Genomic DNA, 25,896 nt, shown 5'->3' on the forward strand with positions numbered 1-25,896 from the left:
TCAGGACTTAATAATCTTTAACTCTGCTAAAAAGCTTTTACCAAGTACCTGTAGTTCTCATCTTCTTGTTTACAGACAGTATATGGCTTTTCTAGATTATTTACAATTTGGCCTAATTTTTTTTCCAAATCGGTGGCTTTGATTCTGCTTTTTCATAGGGCATTCAACCAACATAAGTCAGTATGAGCTGACTTTCAAGACAAAATTCACTTCTTTGTATGTTATTTTACATCTATACAATTACAAAAGCTGCCTGAAAAACAAGTGATTTGATGATTAATAGAAAGCAGAAAAAAAAAGAGAGAAAAATTACTTACAAAACCAGCTAATCAAACAAAACAATTCTGCATGTATGTCAAGATGAAATAAATAAATATATTTATTTTAAAATATTAGTCAGGCAAAGAGTGGATAAGTCCCTGAAGCAACAATACCTTTCAGCTACTAGCAGCGAGAGTGAGTACCTGCTAATTATAGGCATTTTAAATAGCATAGAACCTTTAAAACTATAGTGTGTTCCGTCAATCTCCGCATTCAAAGGGCAATTTCTGAGCTACTTCAGCCTTTTGAGTGTTTGGTGTCTTTTCAGTTTCTCTAAGGCATTGACCTTTTGGCCCAATGTGCATTTGAAGTCTGAGCAAATTTGGTGTTACTAAGTTTACCAGGGAAATAGGTATTTCCTTTGGTGTCACTGTTAATGAGCCAGTTACTGTCTGCTGCAGCTGCTGGTTCATTAGGCTTACTTCCAAGACACATCTGCTATCTGTCCCCATTTCAGGATTCCTTGACTGTGTGCTGTAGGAACAAAATCTCTGTGTGCCACATGAAGTGTGGCATGCTGTGGCATATTGTTATATGTCCGTTTCTCCCCACCCCAAGGTCTTTCATCTTCTGTGGTTGGATCTATTCCATTCTGCTGCTCAACTGCTACCTGAGGTTAACTCTTCCTTCGTATTTGGTAGTTATAAAACCAGTTGGAGTCACAATTGCATTAACCGCAAATATTTGTGGGAATGCAATACTTTCTTAAAATAGAGAAAATCAAAGAGGATATATGCAACTTAATATGAGTAATTTCATTATCCACAAAAGACTGGCTTCACTTTAATTTCCACATTTAATAGAACGAAACCTTGCATAACTTGATAAGCCTAACTCACTTTTATCTTTCCATTGATCAAATGTATACTTTTAGGATGGCTTACAGCAGTAGCTGAAAGCAGGAAGAATATAAGAAACACTTCACTGGGTGAGATGAATGGTTTGCCCATGTTTCCTTCAGCAGCGGTAGCAGGAGGTGCCGTTTACTGGGAACATGAAATTTTGGCCGAGGCCTCCAGTGCATTCCCCATGCCCACCTTTGCCTTCTCTCCAGAGTGAAGAATCTCTGCCTCCACCCTTTTCATCATTTTTCTTGCTGTTCATTGTATCCTCTCTAGCTCCACTGGCTCACCATCTCTTCTTAAGATTTTACTTTCCAGAAACATAAAAGGCAATTTAGCACTTTATTGTTTAAACATGAGGTCCCAGTATATTGATAGTCAGACCTGAGGATTAAAGCAGTATTCATCCGGGCATATAAACCATATCTGGTAGAGCACAATCCACATTCCTTACTAATTCTATTCAGTTCTCTCCAGACATACATCAGGCCAAGGTCATTAATCCCAATTTTAATTGCTTTTCTATCTCATTAATTGTCTGTGTTAGAAAGCTAGGTGCATCCAGCTGTGGGGAAGGGACAATTAAAATCTTTTTGATAGTTATTGCCTAAAAAATGTTGGAAGTAAAGAAAATGTTTCTGAGCAGAAGAGAAAGGATTGTTCATACTGGACACAAGTATTGAAGGTATTTCAAAAGGGCAGCTTTGAAGGTTTGATTTTTAAAACACGGTATGTTTTGAATGACAGTTGTATCCCTGCTTTTTATTTTCAATGACAATAGAAGGATACATGCCTTTTGTACCATTGTGCTTAATTTTCCCAATAGCTAGAAATATCTATGTTGTATGACTTGTCCAGCAAGATAAATGAATGTCTCTGAAAATTACCTTATATATTTCTGGGTACTTCAATCTGTAGCAATAAGTAAGAGCTGTGCAACAGTACAATTCATGACAGGCTTTTCATTTTCATCTTTCAGAAAGGAGTTTTTAAAGGAGTAAACTGATATACAGCAAGCACTGTAGTAAACCTTGGTAAAAAACTTTCACATTATTTCTTTTCATAGTTATCCTAGCAAAACAGGTTTGGGGCTTTTTTCCTCCTTGTTTAACTTAATGCTAAAACAACATTAGTAGTAGACAGTGATGATTTTAATAAGCACTTCCAAAAGCAACTCACCCATTAGAATTTTGGCTCTGATACTTATACACCTATCTTTGTAGTATTGATTTTTATTTGGGGTTTTTGTTTTTGTTTTTCTGTTGTGGATCTTCTCAATGTTGATAGGAAAAAATTACCCTGGGTCTTTGTTGAACTTCTGCATTTGGCTTTTAGCTGATAAATTTTGTCTTGTTTCTGTATCCATCTCTGATAATGGCTACTGTGATATAGAGTAACAACACACAAAACATAGGCTAAGGAAATAGTAACTGGGAAGTTTGAAAGCATTGAGAGTGAGATTCTGTTTACAGATGTAATTTGAATTAATACTGCTCATTCATTTTTATACTTGATCAAACACTTTTTCCTTCATAAAGCATCATTTTTTAAATGATCGTTAGAAAACGGCAGGTATATTTTCACTCAGTTTCCACCATGAAAATAAAAGGCATGGTGAGTCTAAGCTCAAATACTTAAGATTTTACAAATTTATAAGCAACAAGGTCTTTATGTAAGGTCTCTAATTACAGCATGGGTTGTGGCAGTAATCCTTTGCTTGGATTATGAATGAGTGTACACTCTGTGTCGTAGCAAGCCTGTACCCTGAATGACCTCAGCTGGGATGAATCCTGAATTCACAGATCCCTGTCACACCATTTGGAATCCAGCATACTGTCACTGTGTAGAATTTTTTTGTATACAAATGTGTCTCATATATCTTTTTCCTATTCAAATTGGGTTGGGCCCAGGAAGGGCTCGTCTGCAACAGCAGATTTTGTTGCTCAAGGTAATAGACCCTGTGCTGCTATCCCCTTTTTTCCTATTAGTAACTTGCAGGATCTGTGTGGCATATATCTGACTTTTGGCAAGGTCAGGATATACTCAGAAATTCATTAGGAGGCCCAGATTAATTATTAGTAAAGGCTTTCTCTGGTGATTTAGGTTTATTTCCAAGATTTCAATGTATTTCTTTTCCCCTTTCCTTGCCTCCTGTGGAAGCAAAATTGAAGCAATCAACAAAAGCTTTTACTGTATGCTTTTCTCTTAGTTTAATGTTCTGTCATATGCAACACCTATATATTTAAAATAATATGAGCAAAGCAGTATATATATCCAGAGATCTATTGCATGTTTTACAAATCACCAACACCTTTTCCTGCTCTTTACCTAGGTGCAAGCCAATACTCCTCTGTACATAATTACTCTGGGTGCAGAAAGGAAAGTGAAATTTTGCCTGAGAAGCCTTTTAAGGATTCCAAATTAATCTCTTGTGTTTTTCCAAAACGTAAAACTCACCTTCTGGAGCTAACATTCCCTCTAGGCGAGTTGTGATCCATAGATTATAGGCAGAAAATGCTGTAGCTGCTCATTTGAAACCTTTGCAGCTGAAAGATCCTGAGTACGCTTAGTCTAAAAGACTAATTACAGTTTGTCCTTAGGAGCTTTGTGCCCTCCACACAGAAGAAACTTTGTTGCTCAAATGTTTCCACCTCTCCTGTTCAGTCCCATTTAGGAAGAGTCATTGTGGTTACACAGGATACAGTGTTGCAGTTTTGTTATTCTGCTAAAAGGCCTGTCAAAAGTGCTTATGCAACACACTTCTCATGCTGAATGCCTTCATTGTGTTTGTTTAAATAATGTTACAGCTTATTTTAAAGCTTGTCGATAGTCTAATATAAGGTTCTGTTACCGCAGAACCAACATTACAATACATTAGTAGAAAAAATTCCATCTTAGGTCTCAGAAGCTTAAAATTTCATTCCCAGCTGTATTCTAGTTTAATGAGTTTAATTAGATTTCCTAAACTCCCTTTTCAATTGTCTAACAGCAATGATACCTACTTCCTGCATAAAACACTTCACAGCCTATTGAGCAAAAGCCCTACAAAACCAGTGTCCAGCAGAAAAAGCTGAATGGGGAAGATATGTATTATGAGTCAGAAGCTGAAAGGTGGCTAACTCAGAGCAGAGACAGGAGAACAAGGACTCCAGTCAGAAGTAAAAAGCTGTGTGGAAGGAGATGTATAGTTAAAGCCATACATAGCTGGAGTTTTGGTAATTGTTGGAAGTCAATAAATGCATCCCATATAGAATTAAGGATGTTATTATCTTATGCAGTGGGTTTCTGCCCTTTTCTTATTTTTGAATTTGTATTCTTTTGGGTGCTTTCCTCCTTGACAAACATAAAGAATATGAATGGTCATATATAAGACAAGACACAAAGTCTCTTCAGCAATGACAGTGATTGAATGGATGGGGAAGAAAATCAATGCTTCCTCCAAACATTTTCCTGGTTTTCTACTAATTCTAGTTTATGGACTTCTTGAGCTGCGTACTGTTCCTGTGCATTTAGAAAGTCTTGGTTGATTTATCTTTCATAGACTTGTTTCAGATCCATGTAAATATTCAACATGCATAACTTCCTTTGATGAGGAGTTCTATAGGTCTGTCACCTATGAATGCTTTGTTTCTTTGCTTTGAACCTAATATTAATGCTGGCTTTTGTTCTTCTTTCAGAAGAAAGAGTCAAGAGTTTATCCCTACCCACCAGTCCATGTCACTCAAGTTTTTAAACCACTACTATTCCATGGTTTTCCAGCACAAAGACTCCTCTCTGACCTGGTTTTTCTTCAGGTGAAACCTGTTCCATACACACCTCTTCTGCCCTTCTCACAGCATGTCACCATTCCGCTGAACACTTTCTGAGATAAGGGGCCTAGAACTGCTCACAGTATTCGTCAGTCAATTCCAGTTTTATTTCATGGTACAATCATGTTCTCTCTTTTACTGTCTTTGCCTTTCCTAGTAATTTCTAGCAGTAAAATTGTGGTTTTGACTGCAATTGGGCATTGATATGTACAACTATTCATGCAGGAACCCATAACTTATTACTTTTTTTGTCCAAGTCCAACAAACTTGTTCAGCATAAAAAAGGAAAACATCAATAGTTTTGGATTTCACTTTTTTTTTTCACCTTTTACCCACCCTCTGAAGACCTGTTATAGGAAAGAATTAGTGTTACAGTAGATGTGTCTGAGGACTGTGTGCATAAAATTTATTTAGTAGACATTTTCTATAGTTTAATTAATTGATTTCATAACAAAACCCCACATTTTGTAGAAGTGGCAAATGGTATAGTTCTTTACAAATAAATTTTCCTCTCTTCTTTACTGACATATTTTAATACTGACCGACTTCTAAAATTACTAATGGGGACTGTAAATGTAAGTAATTAAGCTTAAGGCTTACTGAATTAGTCCTTAATGTGATTAATTTTTACATTTGAAAGAACTATAGAATAATTGACTAATTATTATAATGGACTTGCCATACTCATCAGTTTGAGTAATAAATATAGTGTTACATAGATGATTCTACAGCCAGAATTCTATAGTCTTTTCTATCTTACCTTGTTTAATTTTGTGCTAACTTTTTTAAAAAGGTGTACCAGAATTTTTTAAAATATTTTTATTATTACCCCAAAATGGTGAAAATTATGCTCCATACCCCCCTTTTCTCTTAGCTGAGCAGACACCATATAGTATGGAATATCCCTTTGCTCAGTTTGGGTCAGCTTTCCTGGTGATGTTCCCTCCCAATACCTTTCCCACCCGTAGCCTACTGGTGGTGGGAATGTTGGAGATATACAGCCTTGATGCTGAGCAAGCACTGCTCAGCAGGAGCCAAAGCCCTGGTGTGTCATCAACACCTTTGTAGCTACCAACACAAAGCACAGCACAAGAAGGGCTGCTATGGGGAAAATGAATTCCATCTCAACCAGACCCAGTACAGCTATCTATTTTTGAGTCCTGGATAAACAAAGGTCATGGAGCATTACTGAATAAATTCCCTACCTAAACTAAAATATAATGTATGATCTGATTATTAGATGTCTTATTACAGGAAATTTGCTAGCACTTTTGCGCTTTTCTGCTCTGAGTTTTATTTTACCATTGACTAATAGCTTCAACGATCTTTTTGCTATTTGCTGTTTTGTCCTAACAGATTCTGGTCAAACCACCCTGTGACTGGCTCTGGTTGGTAGATCTTGCTTCAAAAGGTCTTCTAGATGAGGTTTGTAAAGCTTCTGTCCTGTAAGGCACCATTAGAAATCTTCCCCTAATTTACAATTACATTTAAGACACATCTGATAGCACTTATTTAATCAGTATAATGGTTGTCCCATTAAGCAGTGATGGTCGTATATTTATTGAAGCAAAATCAAGTAAAATGCCTTGTATAAATATAGGTCATCAGTAGTTACCTTTCCCAACTACAAACCTTGTTAGAAAATAAATTAGTTTGAAATGAGCTAGTTTCCAGAAGCCTATGTTGATTGGATTCATTGATTCTGTTATTTATTATTTGAGCCCATAATTTACTAGGATTAATAGCATGGTGACAGGCCAATAATTACTCAAGGCATCTCATTTAGCCTTTTAGAAAATGGCATATTTACTTAGTTTTGGTCTTCTCCGACTTTCCTGCTTTTTCCACCTCAACAATGTTGACAGTTTTTGACGAATTCTTCAAAAACTTTTAGATGCAGAATTTTAAAATATCCATTTGAGCAGTTCTAATTAAATGTTTCTCCAAGTGAAATTTAAGAAATTTGGTCTTCAACCTCACAGAATCTAATATGCACCTGAGGCATAGATTAATGACCTGATAATGCATACCATTTAATATCACATTCCTTAGATTAACCAGCCCAATTAGAAGCTTTCCAATAGAGAAGTGAAAAAGGCAGTACCTGTTAGAACTGGTTAAGTATCTGATATTAAAGAAATGCTGCCTTTGAAGTTTAAATGCTCTTTCAAAACCCATACTGTGCTACAAGTTTTCCAGCAGCCAGGACTATAGAACAGAGGTTCCTAATGTTTTATTCATAACAGGTCAGGTAATGAAAAAGATACCATGCTGAGTATTGCATGAAAAAAATTAACTGTTAATCTGATGCCTACACATTCAATAAAGGCCCTCAAAAATCAGAGCAGGGTTCCCTGTCTTTTAGAAGACTTGCCCTGGTACTCTCATGGTATTTGCTGTACTGCAGGAGACTGCTTTGCAAATGGACAAGAGCTCCTGGAGAAGCAATTGTACAGGAGAATGTGCCCAGAGAATGGGTCCCTGACCTTGGACCAGTGAATGGACTGGCCCTAAGGTGCCTTCAGTGTCCCTCCAGGTGTTGCAGTCCAAGGGAGCATCATGTTTCCCCCAGGAGGCATGTGATCGATCAAAAGCTCTCTCTGCAGTCCCAGCAAATGGCCCTAAGGCTGCATGTATCCTGTGGCACACAGTGTGGGAGCATCTGCTAGAAATGTACCCAAGTAAACGAATTTACCCTACTAATTTAACAAGTATTATTACACATTGTTAAAACTTTTCAATATCTAACAGCCCAGCTCATGACGGTCCACCAAGATCTTCATAAATACCTACCGAAGAAGGAAACTCTAAACTACAATCTAGATTATGGAGTTGAAATATATATCTATGGACCAAAATTTGTTCATTTTGTTCTGCTTGCATTGAAGATTCCTATCCTTTTCTGCTTATTGTTAGCACTTGTCAAATGCTGGCCATGATACTGACAGGTTGTGGGTTTTTTTTCCTTCATATGCATCTGTTCAAAGATCAAATTTAGAACCTTATAAATAGCACCAAGATCATCCCTGCTGAAGCAAGAGGATATTTTAGGTGTTCTCCAACATGTAAATTCAACAGACTGGAGTTTTCATCAAATATCTTAAAAAGTAAGTAACCTTAACTCAAAATTCTTCTGGAAAATAAATGTATCTCTTCTGAACTCCATTATATAGTTTATAGCATATCTGGTTAAGCAATTATTTCATTCCTTATAGTGACAGCAAAGAACATTAAAGACTCTCTGGATTTGAACTGGTGGGGCAGAGATGCCAACTAAAGTATTTTAAAAGATATTCCATGTAAAATCTTTATTGAACAAATGTGTAACTGGTGTGCAAATCCAAATAAAACTACAGTGAATAGCTTAGTACAATTAATTTCTGTTAATTCATATTTACAATGTAAAAATTATTTCTCTTCTAAACTTGGAAATACTGCATGATTGGCCAGTTGTTGAGAAAATAACATCAGAATAACTTCTACTTTGAATACTCTGGCTAAATGCAGGAATTAGGTCCCCATAGATAAGTCTGATTATGGGAAAAATAATTAGAAACCTTAATTTCCAGCATTTCAAGGTTTCTGATGAAATACCAATCTTTATAACTTTTAACTTAAAAAGAGATTTGCAAAGATCTTTCCTATAAGAAGCATGTGCTTGATAAATATAGAGATAACCGTGAGAGTAACTGTGAGGTGAAAAGCAGATTTTGCCAATAGCATTTGGAAAGTTAGAAAAGCAGGCTAAAGTGAAAAAAAAAGGGAAACGTTAGGAGAGTTTAATATCTTACATGAAAATCTGTGTAAATTGAATATGATTATGGTTGTCAGTCAGGAGTTTAACTACATAAATGCCATTCAAGCAGTGGAATACATGCATGTACCTATGCATTTACAGGCAAGTCCTGGTCAGAGTATTCCCTAAATCACTTAAGGATGTTAGCTGGGAGGAGAGAGCTCAGGGGGATCTCATCAATGAATATAACCACCTGATGGGAGGGAGTAACAGTGACAAAGCCAGACTCTTCAAAACCTGGTGGGACACGGCCCAGAACAGTCTGTTGTCAGTGACCCTGCGCTGGCAGGGGGTTTGACCAGGCAATCCCCAGAGCACCCCCCAGCCTCACCCCATCAGTGGTCCAGGAGCTCCCTGAACCCATGCACTGCTCTGAGCAGGTATAATGTCTTTTCCAGCTGTGGCTCAGCATAAAAGCAATACTGAAGTGAAACAGGGTCAGTCCTTGTGGCTACTCTTGCTCATAGAATCATAGAATAGTTTGGGCTAGCCCAACTCCTGCAATGAGCAGGGACATTGCTCAAAGCACAGAAGGTAGACCTGCCAATTTTGAAGCTGTTTTCTGTATTTATACTCAGCCGTGCTAATAACATAAGAAGCACGTAGACCAAATCTAAGAATTAATAAAATACCTTTGCAATCTGAAACACTCTGCAGTTCCAAAAGGTACATAATGCATCACAGAACCAATGTGCTTCATTTCTTATATTGCTTATGTATGATTCAGACAACCAGTCCTTCCTACACACAGGATATGTGAAATGGGCCCAGTGTGGGCAAAATTCAAACAGTTATAAAAACAGTTATTCCTTTCTTAGTCTAATCAGTCTATAGCTACAGAGTTGAACTATGGGTCAGCAGGAATAAAACAGATGCTGCAACATATTTTCTTTATTATTCTTTACTATTTACTATTTATTTACTTTACTATTCAGTATGCTGTCCTTTTCAAAGGCATGTAGCTAACCAGTGAGAATGTTTTTCTGCTATTCTTAATATGCTAACTGCAGTGTCCTTAAACATAAACCTTGAATTCTGTGGATATATTTGTATTTTTCTATTGTTTTACGATAGTAATATATAATATTGCAAAACATAAATTGCTGAAATTAGTATTTGTTTTCAAAATGAAAAATACTTTTAAAAAAACCCAAATTTCTAAGAATTCAGATGTGGCCACAATTTTTTAGGTAGGAAAAAGGATTGTTTAAAGCAATAGTTTACTTGAGATATATATTCTTTCAAAATTACCTTTTTTTTTTTTTGTAACAATAACAATAGGGAAGTCTTGTATACCACTTGTAAATTAATATATAATAATTAGGAGTAAAAGAAGACTAATTTCTTTTGTTACAACAAAAAAATAGTCTTTTTTTGTCATTTTCAAATCATCTTGAGTTTCTACAGAAAGACTCATTTGTGTCTTTAAGGCTGCTATTTTCATTTAAATTTAGGACAGTTAAGGCATAGATATTGGCTTGTTGCAAAACCTATTTTATTGATATTTACAATATTTTTTTCCATCCAGAATGTCAAATTTTGAGCAGTTTCAGATTGACTTTTACCAGTCCAATTATACCATAGATGACCAGGAAGAAGGTGACAACATTTATGGGTCTAACAAAAACCTCTGTGGAAGCAGAAAGTAAGTATGCTAAAAAGGGTTGCATAGTCAGTATAGTGGAAGTTTTAGTAGAACCATAGCAGTAGAAAGACAGGAGGAATCTTATTTCATTATTTTCTTACATTTTTTAAACCTATTGGTGACTTCTGCCTGTAGAAGAGGGAAACTGAGGGAAGAAGTTCTGAGAGTTTTGCCCTTAAGGAGATTTTGACAGGACTGCAGTAGGAAGGCTAGGTTTTGTGCTACTTTTATACGTACAGATGTTACAGGTTGTTTACCTAATTGGAGTGGCTGAGCTTCATGTTATTAATGTGGATTTTATGGCAGATTCCAGAAAAAAAAAAAATTATATATGGCTCTTTCATTAGCTGTATAGACATATATGAGGATTGTCACCAGGTTGCTTAGTGGAAAAGTCAGGAGTGCCTCGATTTGTGGGTGCCCTCACAGCTCCTAAATTCCCTTTCCCCTCTCCTCAGTCTAGGGGCCTGCAATGTGCCATTGTCTGAGCTGGGTGAGTACAGAAGTGGGTGCAATAGGCTGCAATGTGCTGCAAACCGGCAAGCAGCCCTGCCTGATTTCAAGGGGAGTTGCAGTGAAGGGAAGCAAAGTCATGGTCAGCAGCTCAGAACTCACTACACACAATGGCTACTGTTCCCAGGTTCCCCAGATTGAAGATAGCTTCAAATTTAAATCGTGGTACATGGTGAGCAGCTCTAAGCTGTTGTGAAGCTGCTCATTGCAGTTACTTGGTTTCCTGTGATTTGCTTCTTGTCTTAGGAGCCAGACAGGAGAGCAACCTCCAGCCGGTGCTTTTGCCCCATCGGAAATGCTTCCGTCGTGTCAGAATTACACAGGTCAGATTTTGCAGCCAATGTACAATCCCAACACTCTCTCCCATCTTAGTTACGCTGATGGATTTGATGAGGAACCTCCTTTGCTAGAAGGTAAAAATAAAACCATGCACAATGTGCATGGTTCCTGGGAGCGCCTATAGTTTTCTTTACCTCTAAAGAAACTGCAGCAAAGCTTCCTTGCCTGGCTATGTGAGCTTCGTATAACAGCCACTGGTCCCCAAACTTAAGTTTTCTCATCTGAATTCACACTGGATTTATGCAGCCCGATGACATGCATAGCATGTACTTTACTACCACTAGATGACAGCATAACAGTAAGATTTGCATCCACATTTCCAAGTATTTTTTTCTATGCTGTGTTTATCCTGCACACATATTGGAACATCTATAATTAATAAATACTGATAATAATTCTTTTTTTCATATCTAGTAATAAATTTAATATTTTTAAGATGCTAAATAACTTGTTTCAGAGGGAAAGAAATTGAGGAAGCTGCTTTCATCTTCCATTAGTCGATTATTTAACTATACAAACAATCATTCTTTCTGATGATTGAACCATCCTAATGCTACTTGTGCTACATTAAAAAACAATCGGAGAATCCATTTGTGATTATTTCAGCATAATGTAGAAAGAGCGTATTCAGCTTGCTTTTGCACCCTGGAAAGCAAGTGGAGTTTTCCCTACTGAAAAGACACCACTACTGTGTTAAAATCAGCAAGCTCACACTCTCTGATATAGATAACTGCTAGATTTCTACCTCTCAGACCTCCAAGCATTTAATTCCACATGCAGCTTACCCTGTGAAAAGGATTTTGAAACACAACTGCTTCTTATCTGCTGGGCTTCAGAAATATTCCTATCTGTGTACCACATAAATCTGACCAATTTCAATGCAAAATAACTTTATTTATATAATAGTTTGGCTCAGCTCCAGGTGATGGATCAGTGGAATAAGGTAAAGACTTGGCTTTCCAAACAATCTGACACACTGTCAGTCTCAATAATTCTGGCACCTAGTTTTGAACCCAACTTCTCCCTTACTGGAGTATCTCAGGGAAGATGTTTCTCTTGCAAGCTGAAGTTTTCCTGGAGAAGTTATAAGAGACATCTTTGCCCCAGTAAAATGAATGGCAGAATTTCTGTTGACTTTAATGGTGAAGAATTTTGTTCCTTTTCTAGAGGTCCTCAGTAATTACTTTTAAAATGCAAAAAAAAGCTTATACAGCACTCTACAAAGTATTATTAACTTGCCTTGAAGGGACAAATGTCATTTTTAAGTGCCTCTGGCAGTTCAGTCCTAAGGCACATCTCTTGTCAGATTTGCTAGAATTAAAGTATATATATCTCTGTCCTCAGCCTTCTAGAGTATCTTGAGTTCTCAGTTACTGTTAATTAGCATATTTTTCAACATTTCAGTTAGTGAGGTATTAGGTACATGTGGTTTAAGTACAAGGGAAAAAAATATTAACTCAAAAATGCTGAGGGTATTTTTTTTTTTTTTTGGGGTTCACTGACTAGAATTGGATTTAATAAAGTAACATTCCAATTTAGAATCAGAACTGACTCTCAAATATACTGCATATATATCAGGGACATCCTGTGCCTAATACATACAATGTCATCCTACAACATTTTCTTCATTAAAACAATTAATTTGATTGCTTGTTTGGGGTCTTGTGTACCTAATGAGTTTCTGTAAAAGTGTTGTTTTCTTGGGAGCAATTAACAAACCTGAAATTTCTGATTGCAGAGCTTGGGATCAATTTTAAACACATATGGCAAAAAACATTAACAGTTCTAAATCCAATGAAGCCTGCAGATGGCAGCATCATGAATGAGACAGACCTCACCGGACCTCTGGTTTTCTGTTTGGCCCTTGGAGCAACATTGCTGCTGGTAGGATGTGATAGGAATCTTAACGGATTTCTTTCCTAACAAGCTAATGACTAGGTGATAATGCATGTGAAGTTGCAGAAGATGTAGTACTGGCATAAAATGAGTCATTTGCTGTCGTTTGTTCTGAGATTATATATTAAAAAGTCTCCTTGCTTTGAAAGTACCTGCGTAAAATTTAAATGTAATGTAGATGTAGTACAGGTGAAATGACATTACTTCCAGTGGAAAGAAAATACTACACTATCTTTTGGGGTAGGATTTAGTATGAACAAAGCACAGATCTCTGCAGTGTTTATCTTGGGGAGGCTCTGGACCCCTGATGCATAGCAGTGTGCACTAGGTGAGGACCTATCAAGGAGGTTTTAGAAGAGTGAATAAAAAAGCATAGCAGACCAGCCCATTTTGTAACATTCCTGCTACTGTTTTGAAATTGTCTTCTCTCAGTGTTATTTTGGGGAGTTCAAATATATAAAAAAATTTAATGTAACTAGAAGAATTTGAGAAAGGTAATGGAAAGAGTCTATTTCTCTCCACCTCAAATTTGTAATACCTTGCTTTAAATTTTTCTAGTCCTTTCTTATATTCTTTTTCTACATCATCTGTTAAACAAAATATGGTAGCCTGTTTAACCTCTTTCTTCCTTATGAATATGGCTTTCCTACAGGAGGAAAGTTAAACGGGGATTGTGCAGTACCCCAAATTCATCTGTTTATCACTGACAACAGGGGCTCTCCAGTGCTGCTGAAGTACAGCTCTGATTGTCGGCAGCAATTCATCAGTCAGGGATAAGGTGGGACCATTCTGGAAGGTCTTTACTGCTCTGCAGCTGAGGTGAGAGAAATGATGCTCTAATTCTCCATCTCCTCTGTGACAAATAGTGCTGAATCAGAAGATTCTTGCAAGTTCTTACTCAATTTGTAATGTCAGTGCAGTACCTTGAACGTGCAAACTGCAATATAAATGGCAAGTATCATTATAATTTATGTCCCCATAAAAATAAAAATCTTTTTAAAGGGTGGAAAAGGCAGGAGGAAATGGAATAAGAGGAAAAGATGGTGGGAAGCTAGAGAAGACAGGCTATTTTCCATGTAAAGAAATAGAGGTATGAGGGGAATAAAAGGAGAAAGTGTTGAATTGATTATAATTAGGAAAATGGAAGGAAAGCTAAAAGAAAGAAAAATGGCTGTTATTGATTTTGCTCCCTGAATAGCCAACAATTATAATGAAGATCAAAGCACTATTATTGAAATAAACTAATTGCCATATTTATTCTGGGATATTAAGCAGTTTGAGTGTCATTAGAAAAACAACTATTTTCAGTGCTCCAGTTTTAGGCCAGTAGAACTCCTCTGATACAGTGTTTTAGAGCTACAACTTCACAGCAATAAGTCTGTGGGATTTCCATGGGCCTGTTCATTTTATCTCAGATGTATTTGAATGCTAAAGTGGCTCTTCAGCTGTGTAAGCCATGATATCCTTTTGTGCCTGAATAGTTCTCTTCTAATAGCACCAGGAACATAATTTGGTTGAGAGCTTGATTCCAAAAATAATTTACAAATTTTATTTAATTTCAGCTTTTAACTACAGAAAAATATGCAAAGACATTCTTCAAATGGCAACTGTTCTTTCAAAGGACAGAGAAAAAGAGGAATGGGTTGTTAGTCTGACAGCAGGACTTGATCTTCCTCATGCTGAAACAGGGCAGCTCCACCGCAGATAGAGAAACAAGAGTGTGAAAGTAAGCAGAAGTCTGAGTCTCAGCTGCTTTCCATTTTATGCAGTCATTTATATGAAATCAGACTTCCCAACCCACTTAAACTAAGGATAGTAGTACCCCCACTCTAGGCAAATGCAAACAAATGCACAAAATTTCAACTTTCTTTTAACCTTGTTCCTTCTGAGGACAAATTTAGCTCCTTCCATTCATCAAAGCCTGTCAGACTAATCAAGCCTGATTCTGGTTTTGCTTACATCACTGTGAATTGGGAGTATTCCCGTGTGTGTGAGTCAATATATTTACATATGTTAAGAAAGACTAGAATTGGAGACGATATGTTCAGCTGCTTTCTTTTTACTCTCTCATTCCTCTGCACCACAAATCAATCATTTCACCAAGTAGAGATTTCAGCTAGGTGCTAGTGTTAGTGCTCCCTTCATCTCTCTCAGTAGTTTCTTAATCTTAAACTAAGCTGCTAAATAGTGCTGTGTGGAATAGTTAATACACTGAAACAAGCAGTCTAAAATATTAGCTTGCAGTTGTTGCAACTCTCTGAGACAGAGTTTTTCTTATTTATTCTATAGTAAAGGCTGCCCCAAACCATTGTGGATGTTTAAATTGTTACAAATCTTTAATGACTGAATTGTAATTGATAATAATCTAAGCTGGTGTTGCTCTCCCATGCTATCTCTAGCAATAATTAATTTTATTTGGTGAGTCTATTTTTCCTAATTATTTTATACCAGTAGTATACAAATGCCAGCGAAGCACTCCTCTGTGCCAAACCAGGAAGATTTCTTACCCTGTTAGTTCAGGAATAAATTATGCCTTTAGGGTGGAACACAGTGGGGAACAGGCCAACACTCAGGACATTGTGAGGATATAGCCAGCCTGGCTGTACCTGACCTAACTTGGAGGACTAGAATCAGAGGAGAGCTCAGCAGTGAGCCAGGTCAAGCTGAAAACAGGGTAACAGTGCTGGTACAAAGGCAGGTCTTATTAGCTGAGGCTGCCTTTCACATAAGTGTGCACTGCTCTCCCACTAGACCTGGTTAGCTGTCATCAATATGCAACATTAGGACTTTCAGGCTGTGTCAGCACTGGATCAGGCTCTCTCCACTTCACTGCTTTCTATCTGTCCACCTCAGCTACTGCTGGCATTACAGTGATTGCTTCCACTCTAATGGATACAGGAAGAAGGGGCAGAGAAGAAGGGTCCTCAAAGTTGATTTCCACCAGATTTTCTTAAAATGTATGGATAAGTAAAGTGGGAGGTCTTCTCAATCCTCCTTAGTCATCATGAAAGAGATACTTGTAAATACTACAAACCATGAAAAAACCTTCAGTAATGATTCCACCTTATCCATCACAAAAGAATCCAACCATAAGCTACAAAAAGATTAGGAAACTGAGACCCTCTATTAGTTTTGATTCTCATGTGGTTTATCATATGCAGTATATAATGTGTGCTCTATGTAGACATGTGTGTATGCACAAGCACACCTGTGGTTTAACTGTGTACATACATATTATTAATTGTCAGGAAAGTGAAGCATTGTGGCCCTTCATTTGAAAAGTTTATTCCATGGTCCTGAGCTAAGGGTCGAGTGCCGGATTTAGCTTTCTCCTTCACAAATGCATTTTATCATTAAGATATACAGTTCCAAGACAAAGCAAACAAAACCATCTTCATCCCAATAAGTTTATTTCTGATGTATGAATGTTTATTTCAAAGGTACAGAAGTAGAAATGGCAGTATTGCATAGCCAACATTCAGTATTTCATTTTTTAGAAGCTCAAAGAGAGAGAAAAAATATTTAACAGTCTTTTGTGAGTGTTCATTTTTGGGAGTGAACAATGCCTTCATGCCTGTAGGTGATCCTTCAAAATGATAGCAAGAGATGAAGAAGTTGGTGGTGCTGTGGCCATTGTTGCCTGTTGTACTAGCTTTGTGTATAAATTAGAAAACATCAGGCTCCAGGCTGTCAGGCTGGTACCTTTCACAGCCACTAAATTCACACAAAGGAATAAAATCTGGGAGAAAACCCACAGCTGTTTTACTTTTTTTTCATTCACTGGAACGAAATAGAACACAAGCTGACAGTTGCTACTCAGGTTTATGTTAAAATGAACCTGTTGTATTGATCTTACTACAGAGATGTGTCTTTCTCATGGTAGTCAAGGGAATGAATGGACATATTCACTCTGAAAACCAGCACACTTTCAGCAAAGTTTTACTAGTTTTATTGCAGGCCTGCCTGAAGTTCGAGGTTTGTAATAAAATTTAGCCTATCAACTAAGTCAGGTCATCATTTTACTTAGGAGACTTTTCCACAGCCCCATGTACACCTATTGGAAAGATGTTTCCTGACACTAAAATGTACTTTCCATAATTTCTTCTCAGTTTGTTGCCAATTAAATCTTCCCAAGTCTCCCCGACCAATTCCTGTCCTGTTCAGAGCCCAATGAGAGTAAGACTGAGAATCAGCCTTATAATTTTAAGATAGCAACAAGCACACTCTCACAGTTGTACCTTAGAAATTTTTGATGCAAAAATCACCCAACAGTATCAGCTATCATTTACAATTGAATTGGTGTAGGTGAAGCAGAGTGTCAATGAGAAAAAATAACAAACCTAGTGCTTGCATTCCGTCTTCTCCTACCACTTTGCAATCACTTGCTCACTTCTGACACTTCATGCTTACTCATATTTATTCCAGGCAGGAAAAGTTCATTTTGGCTATGTGTATGGCATGAGTGCCATTGGATGCCTTGCTATGCATGCCCTGCTGAACCTGATGAGCGTCTCTGGAGTCTCGCATGGCTGTGTTGCAAGTGTCTTGGGCTACTGTCTGTTGCCCATGGTGATCCTGTCCTCTTCTGCAGTCATCTTCTCGCTACAGTAAGTACCATTCTATAACACCAGTAATTATATATCTATCTATATATTTCTGACAGTATGTCAGAAGGCTAGTGATATGCAAAACATGGGCAGGTGGTGAATTTTGACTTCCAAAACTGTAACGAAAAACACCATTTTATTCATGTGTGTGAGTGAAATGGACAAAACTGGACTGTATTTGAGAGGGGTGATATATATTCATTTTAATATGAGTACTTAATTCCACTTCTTCCCACTTGGATTGAAAGTACCTTTGGTTTGTGGAGCAGCCTCAGATGCGATTTTTGTTTTGCAGAGACCAACAGCAGCCAAACTCAGGTATCATTTTTAAAAGCAACTGCTGAACTTTGGTTTTATATAGCTGCTTCTCCTGTTTCTTTTTTTGTTCATAGTATCAGGCTCTCATCCTTATGCTTCCTTTCCTTCTGTAGACTAACTTCTGCATGACAGAATGAAATAATCAAGCAACCCTTAACAATTTGGAGCATTAGAACAAGTGTTTAATATTTACCAGTCATACACTTTGAGGTATAGTTGTGGTGTAACTGCAAACCTGAAAATAACTGGAAACTTTGAAAAAAACCAAATGTGTGGTGGCGTATGTATCTGTGTGTCTGTGGGTAGGTGTTCAGTAATGTGCCTATGAATAGGAAATTTGTATGCAAACCTCTCCTTCCTCTTCATTTGGTAAGCCTTTTGAGACACAGACTGTGTTAACTCCTGGCTCACATTCAGCAAAGTTCAAGGAAGCTACAGGTGTTGCCTGAAGGCCTTCAGCAGTGCTTTTATCTGTTGTTAACACATTTTTAATAAAGGCTCCCCTCCTTAGTCTTTGTTGTTCACTCACATTTTTAACTCTCCAATCTGTAATGGATGGGACTTGGCAGCTGATAAATAAGAAAATCCCTGTTTGTTTTCTTTGGAAAAGCTGCAATTTTATATATGTATATATTATTTTTAAAGGAAATGATATATTGGGATGAAGATTTTGGCACAACAAGGTAAATTCTTGTTGTGTGTTTCTATGGAGCTGATGAGCTAACCGGATCATATTCCAAGTATAGAACTGTTTCTGAGCTGTCCTTGATGAGATGAACAGTAGTGACACTGAAGAAGCCTTTTATTTTCTGTTCTACACTTCCCATATTTTCTTGATTAACCTGTTTAAGAATACACCCTAATAAAAGGTGCAGATACATAATTATATGACAGATGGGGCAAACTACAAACCAGCTGTTAAAACTGCGCAGGGTACTGTTATCTGTACAAGGAATCCCCAAGCACATGCCACACATTTGTAAAATGCTATGAATTTACAGAAATCACATCTTATGAACATCTGTAGATACTGTACTGTGAAAGCCTTTACAAAATTAAACCATTATTTCTGAAATTAATTGATAGCTTAAGTGCCTGTATACAGAATTCTGTAGTCCTTTCTCATTCACTCTATGAAACTGCTTGAACAGAGCAATTACCCAGGTTAACTATTACAAATACGCTATTAAAATAAAGTGGCAACTTTAAAATCCAACATATATTTCATTATTTTTACTTAAAATTACAAAGACAGAAATACATTAATGATTTTTAAAAATATTTACAATAATGTTATTTCTGTTTATTTCAAAGTATAAAGAACTTAAATGTTTGCTTTCATAGAAAATATTTGTAATATAATGCACACATCTATCACAAAGTTACATACTGATCCAACAATTTTCAATTTTATTATTAGTTTTTTCACTGTAACTGAATATAGCAAAATAGGGAGTGTTTTGAGTTGAATAGTACTGAAAAGAAAACCAGCTCTCCCATACAAACTTGTGTGGAACCAGATTTGTTTGCTGATATCATGTCTGAGCCCAAGCTGATTAGGTCATCTTTATGGGAGAATTATCAGCAGACTTTTTTTCCCGGAAAAATACACAATTCTTTACTATCAAATCCCTGAACAGAGTGGTCAAGACATTTCCTTAGATAAGCAGTGAAGGAAATGAGTGTAAAAGTGGAGAAAAAAGTTCTCAAACCCAGCTGATGCAAAGGACCCATTTGGTGATGGTGACCACATCTGCAGGTTGTGAAAAGAGTAGAGAGGGTCCCACTCAAGGACATGCCAGACACAAGCTCTCTGAAAAAGCCAAACCATTCCTTTTGGCAGTAACATGCTGTTAGACCAAGGCTGAATTTATAAGCACACAGAGGTATCTCTCGGCTGCAGTATGATTTTATCACACCTTTTCATCCTGCTCACTGCTGGTCCTGGAATAGCCCATGAGGGACAATTGGACTTCAATTCAAGGCAGAGCAGCTACAGGTTTAAGCTGTACTAGCTTGTGATAGTCCCCTAAAGAATCATTATACTAGCTGAAAATTGTCATCACAAAGTATTTTCCTGTTGCATCCCAGCCTTCTGCCAATATCAGTTCCTGCTCAAAACGCCATCCATACCAGCTCTGAATTTCTGGCTGTTTAGGAGAGCATCTTAGCATCTTTGTTTGAAACAAGAGGCCAGGAACTTGTTTCACAGAACCCAGTGTAATTTCCCTGAATGCCACTGTATAGACTTGAAGAACATTTAAACTAAGGATATTAAATCACATGGTCTTTGATGTTTTATCTTTAATGGGCTGAAGTTGCAACGAGGTGCTGAGTCACCTTAAAATCAATTCTCTCCTTCCTCCCCCAGAGTTCCAACCACTGACAACACCAAGTGCTTTATTGGCCTGGAATCTGGGTTGCCAAGAAATGAACTATTTTATGTGATATGATTGCATTGAGTGAACTAAGTCAATTAAATAAGAAGAGCTTTACTCATCATGATTTAATTAGAATAATAATATTAGTGGAGATTATTTCTGATAAATGGACCTAAGCAAGTATACATAGTCTGTCTCTCACTTCCGGTTCTGTTTCACTGATACTTTGGAAGAGTGGGGCACCAGGAAGTCCCTTAGCAAGTGGCAGAGGTTCATTCACTCTCAAAATCCTTGAGACTGACAGAGAGAAATGTAACAGAACTGATCTCATTACGTGCTTCAGCAGTGTATTATGTGTGTGATCTCATGCATTTTACAGAGGCAGGCTGCAAATGCAGTGTACAAATAAAGCATACGTGAAACATTATTTATTGGCAAGATTCGGTTCCTACAGGTTTAATAGTGAGCTCTCCACAATCTGCAGGAATGTTTTAGTTGGCTTTTGAACACAGACCCATAGTCATCAGTTCTCCAGACCACCTGGCGTATGAGATGTGGCAGAATGTAAATTCAGAAGTGCCCAGCTGTCACCAAGGGACAGTGTGGAAAGCCGCCATCCTTTCAGTGTGCAGAGAAGGATACAAGGATGAGCTAAATATTTTTCCCCAGTGGTTCTTTTTCCATCACTTACTTTCTACTCAGTGTGCACCCTTTTTTAAAAGACCAGTTAAGCCTTCTCCTGGAAGGCACTCACCACCTTCCTGCCTGGTCAGATGAGGTATGATTCCTTAAGAGCCTCATTGCCTCTCCTCAGAATCCAAGGCACACTTAAAACATATGACACCTGTTACAAAAATGCAGCCCCTCCAGGTCATCAGTCTGCCTGGTGGAAGAGTAGGTCTGTAGTGTAATTTTAGATCCTAACAACTTCTACAAGAGAATTTTGGCTGCAATAGGACCTTTGCTAGCTTTACAATTAAACATTAGCTGTTACATCTGCTGGAGGCCAAGAAGCTTTATTTTGAAATGCATTGCCCTTTCAGCAGTACTTCTGTTGAAGATGCTGCTTTTATTCATGTTGAAGTTACTTTTTTGTTTCCTGTTCTTGTTTTAATTTTTTTCTCAGGCTTGACTTTAATTATGTCAGTCAGCCCTTGGTTCTTCCAGTGGCTGTTACCTTACCAGTAACAAGCTGCTAGACATGAACTCAGGTTTGATAAGATTTGTTGCTACATTTACTAAGGAGTGGACTCTGTCATGTTTCTTTCATTGTTTTGTCTTTTTCTCCTAGGGGGACCCTGGGAACTTTGTTAGCTCTGTTTATTATTGGATGGTGCAGTTTGTCAGCCTCCAAAATTTTTACCTCTGCGTTGGCTATGGAAGGACAGCAGCTTCTTATCGCGTATCCATGCGCTTTACTTTATGGACTTTTTGCACTTCTAACGGTTTTCTGAGATGTATTTTCTGGTAACCTTATTACAGTCTGTTTATGGTTGCTGGAGGGGCAAGGGGTTATTTACTAATTTTTAGATTGCCTAGAGTTGCATTAAGTTCCATTAACAAAATTAGATTATGTAACCTACCTTTTATTTGCCTAATGGCTGACAATGAAATAAGAAATCAAGTTAACAGGTAGATGACTGCAATAATGGTGTTTTGGATGTCTTACAGCTTAAAAAAGAAATTTGTATTGAAAAGGAGGCAAAAGTTTGAAAATATGAAACTGATAATTTTAAAAAAATCTGTTCAGTGTTTAATATATAATACATATACTGGAGAGCAACTGGAAAGCAATTATGCAAATATCTTATAAATCTGGTAAATCAAGTGAAAATACATATTTATTTGTTTCAAAAAACCCATCTTGTCATTTTGTATGATTACTAATTAATATCCAGAATTTATGTGCTGGTTTGTTCTTTTTTTTTGACAGAAGAGTGAGTAGACCTGCTTTGTGATGTTGAAGAATTGCCCAAGGTTACAACAGAGGGAGGAAACTAGGAATGTCATCTTGGGTTTGCTTTTTTTCAGATGTGCTACTCTCCAAACCTCTATTGTACAGTTTGTAATGTACAGGAATGTTGTATTTTAAAATTGCCACTAAATGACCACCTGCTGTCACTGCAGAAAAGCACCACACAAAGTTAAAAAAAACTCCTAAGAATGTTTCCTGCAAGGCAGAGCTGCATTTGAGCAAGCAAAATACAAATCTCCACAATTTTATCTGCCCCCCCCAAAATCTATTTACTGCTTTTAGTTTTACAGGAACCTAACATTTTTATAATGGCTATGAAGCACAGAGTGCACAAGATGATGTTTCAAAATATAATATTAGAGGCTCCAAGCCATCAAGAGGAAATGGAGACGTGTGTACAGTCATAACAAGGACAAAATCTGGTGCACAGTGGTAGAGAAATGAATGTAGCTGTAGAAAGGGCTAGGGAAAAGAAACAGATGAAATAAAGGGAAATATGAAGCAAGTAAATGGCCGCAGATTTTTTCCTCAGTAGTTTAGGGTGTCTTCCCTCTTGATGTATATTTTATGATATCGATTATCCTCCAATTTATTCATTATTGTGATGAAATGCCTACAAAATATTTCTCTCTCTAGACAGAGGACCAATGATTCCATGAGAGAGGGTCCTGATACTGCAAGTACTTATGCAGAAGCTTAGTATGGCAAACCTGATGAAGAATACGATCTTTTTCAGGTCAGAGGTAAATTAAATGATAATTTTGTCCTCAAGCTAGTGATTCTGTTTCTGAATTGAAAGAGCATTTGGTAAAAATATTTCCATTGCTGGCATATTTCATTTTTTGAGAACTCTCCTGCAAACCATACTGGAATTCATTTTATTGAACTCCAGTGTAACTAGTTTAGACTAGGGGTTATGAGAAATAAACAAAATGTAATGTGTACTTAGTTGTCCTGGTTTCAGCTTAGATAGTTAACTTTCTTCCTAGTAGCTGGTAAAATCCTGGGTTTTGTATTTAGGATGAGAACAATGCTGGTAACACACCGATGTTTTAGTTGTTGACATGTAATGCTTACCCAAAGTCAATGATTTCAGCCTCATGGTCTGCCAGTGAGGAGGGGCACAAGAAGCTGGGAGGGAGCACAGACAGGACACCTGACCCAAACTAGCCAAAGCGATATTCCATACCATAGAACATCATGCTAAGTATATAAACTGGGGGCAGTTGGCCAGGAGCCACTGATCACTGCTGGGTATTATTCAGCAGTTGGTGAGCAATTGCATTGTGCATCACTTGGGTTTATTGAGTTCTATTCCTCTCTCTCTCTTTTTCCTATTATTAATTACATTTTATTTTATTTCGATTATTAAACTGTTCTTATCTCAACCCGTGGGTTTTACCTTTTTCTGATTCTCCTCCCTCCATCTCACCAGATGTGGGGGAAGAAGGTAAGCAAGTAGCTGCATGGTACCTAGTTGTCAGCTAGGGTTACACTATGACATAAGCCAATTCCTTAAAAAAATCACAATTCGTTTATACATGCATATATGTATACATATATAGTGCATTTATCCATTTCTTTGTTGCAAAGCTATGAACACTGGCACAGAGAGGCAAAGTTGGAGGCATGACCCTGAAGCATATTGTGGCTGTAACTAGGCAGGACCTAGTTAGGAAGTGCGTGAATGTGGAAGGTCAGCATTTGTGTGAGCAAGAGATTTGGCCCTGCCATATCAGGCAGTAAATTTGCCACTGATGAGGCAAAGAGAAACATGTCAAGTGACTCCAGGCTATACAAAATCAGGCAGTTTGATTTATCATGTACTAGCGGCCTTCTCATGTCTGAATGGGGAAAGGTTCATATTGTTGAACTTTTCTCTGAAGTTCAGAAAAGATGGTTTGGAAACATTTAGATACGTTTTTGTCCTACACTTCCTATTTGTTATCGTTCATACTGACTAAAAAAGTATAAAATGGTTCTATTCTGCAGCACTTTATATTCATTTTCATCCTGATCTGCATGATATGAATGGCTGAGGAGCCAATGAATCAAGCCATCAATTTGTCTTTTGATGTCATAGACAAATCAAATTATTTACAGGGAAAATTAACACCTTGAAATTTTTGCAACAACATTTACAAAGCAAATGCTAGACTAATTATAGTTTTATGTTTATTCTATCAGAATTTGCAACTTTTTTCTTTTCTGCTCTGAGATGCATCTTCATAATTTTGAATGCAAACTTTTTAATTCCAGTAATTTTCCTTGCTTTATTGTTTAGCCATACTGTTTCCTTTTTACCTGTTTGCAAGGGTTTTCCAGCAGTCAGTATGTGCTCCCAGTATAGTGTCCTTCAGGGATCTTTCTGCTGCCTGTGGGGTTTAACTTTCTCAACCATCCTTCTTCTACTTCTTTGAAACAATATTCCTCCTTTTTACCTAGCTCTCCTTTCTGAAGGTCACTACAACCATGGTGACGCATTTGGCCATGTTATTCCTGTGTGCTTCCTGAATCTAAAAACATTATGGTCACTATTACAAACTCTTACTTCCTCAAACATAAATGCTATTTAGATCTAAGATCAGTGCAAATCATGTATTTGGTAATAAACTCTTATTCTGACCCTGGACAGTCCTAACACCACCCAGCTTTCCTATATTTTCTCTTGCCTGAGCCATTGTATTTAACTACCTCACATCATTCTATAAAAGTTTAAATACAAGCCTGGCAAGCTGTTGCCTTCAACTTGCCAAAGAGAGGATTATAAAGTAGTAATGGGTCACAGAGTGATTTTTAATTCATGCTTTCCACCCCAAAATGTTAAAAAAAAAGAAAAATAAAAATCACAAGGCTCAAACATAAGCTTCAAAGGAAAAAGGAAAAAAAAACAATCATGGTTTTGGAGAGTGAAGGTTTACAAGCTCTCTTTGGTTTCTTGTTTTTCATAGCATGCACATGAAAGTTCAATTCTGAATGTGCAGTCACACAAAAATAGGCACTTATTTAGTTCCTGTCTTGTTATTTGAAATGGTGATTGTTGGACATAGTCAGTGTAAGAGAGGTATAGGTGGCAAAGTGTTTGCCTGCCTTCCACTGTGCTTCTTGTGTGCCAGACATGCTCAAGGTCACCTTTGGAAATGACCTTGCAGCGTTCTGCTGTAGTCTAAACATTTTGTGGTTCTATTGCAACAGAATGCAGGAGGGTGTGACAGTGAACGTATTCTGAGTGAGAGGAGACTGGAGTATGCATACATTGCATACTGTTCAGAGTATGCAATGACAATAAAATGGTTATCTGAACAGCAGCTGCTGATGAAACATCAGGTTGCATCCAGAGACCTGCCCCCCTTGGCAAGCCAAGGGCAACATTTGTAGCACCAAGGTTCCATTATTTATGAAAAGTCATCTTGTCACATGTAACCTCTAAAAGGTTATAATATATGCCTTGAGT

The 25,896-nt window shown here is 37.4% G+C and overlaps 1 protein-coding gene and 1 long non-coding RNA gene across 2 annotated transcripts in view; one reads left to right on the forward strand and one right to left on the reverse strand.

Annotated features, from left to right (window-relative positions):
* Positions 1-25,896, reverse strand: part of LOC130598269 (uncharacterized) — a 471,069-nt gene that overhangs the window by 143,970 nt on the left and 301,203 nt on the right. The gene's annotated exons all lie outside the window — the stretch shown is intronic.
* Positions 7,975-22,180, forward strand: YIPF7 (Yip1 domain family member 7). The gene is made up of 6 exons (XM_057407510.1): positions 7,975-8,079; positions 10,297-10,413; positions 11,173-11,339; positions 13,004-13,149; positions 17,587-17,768; positions 21,759-22,180. Exons 2-6 carry the CDS (start codon positions 10,298-10,300, stop codon positions 21,919-21,921), a joined length of 774 nt encoding a protein of 257 aa, XP_057263493.1. The 5' UTR covers positions 7,975-8,079; position 10,297; the 3' UTR covers positions 21,922-22,180.

This window comes from Pezoporus wallicus, unplaced genomic scaffold (genome assembly GCF_028554395.1).
Source record: "Pezoporus wallicus isolate ANWC-B61680 ecotype Strahan unplaced genomic scaffold, APGP_CSIRO_Pwel_v1 contig_2492, whole genome shotgun sequence".
NCBI classification, from domain to species: Eukaryota; Metazoa; Chordata; class Aves; order Psittaciformes; family Psittacidae; genus Pezoporus; species Pezoporus wallicus.

What these genes read in the sequence shown, in the direction of transcription:
- YIPF7 (XM_057407510.1), top strand. Translation starts at nt 10,298, where the DNA reads ATGTCAAATTTTGAGCAGTTTCAGATTGACTTTTACCAGTCCAATTAT. An exon ending in GGAACCTCCTTTGCTAGAAG is followed by an intron (nt 11,340 to 13,003) that starts GTAAAAATAAAA and finishes TTCTGATTGCAG; the next exon opens with AGCTTGGGATCAATTTTAAA. An exon ending in TTGGAGCAACATTGCTGCTG is followed by an intron (nt 13,150 to 17,586) that starts GTAGGATGTGAT and finishes TATTTATTCCAG; the next exon opens with GCAGGAAAAGTTCATTTTGG.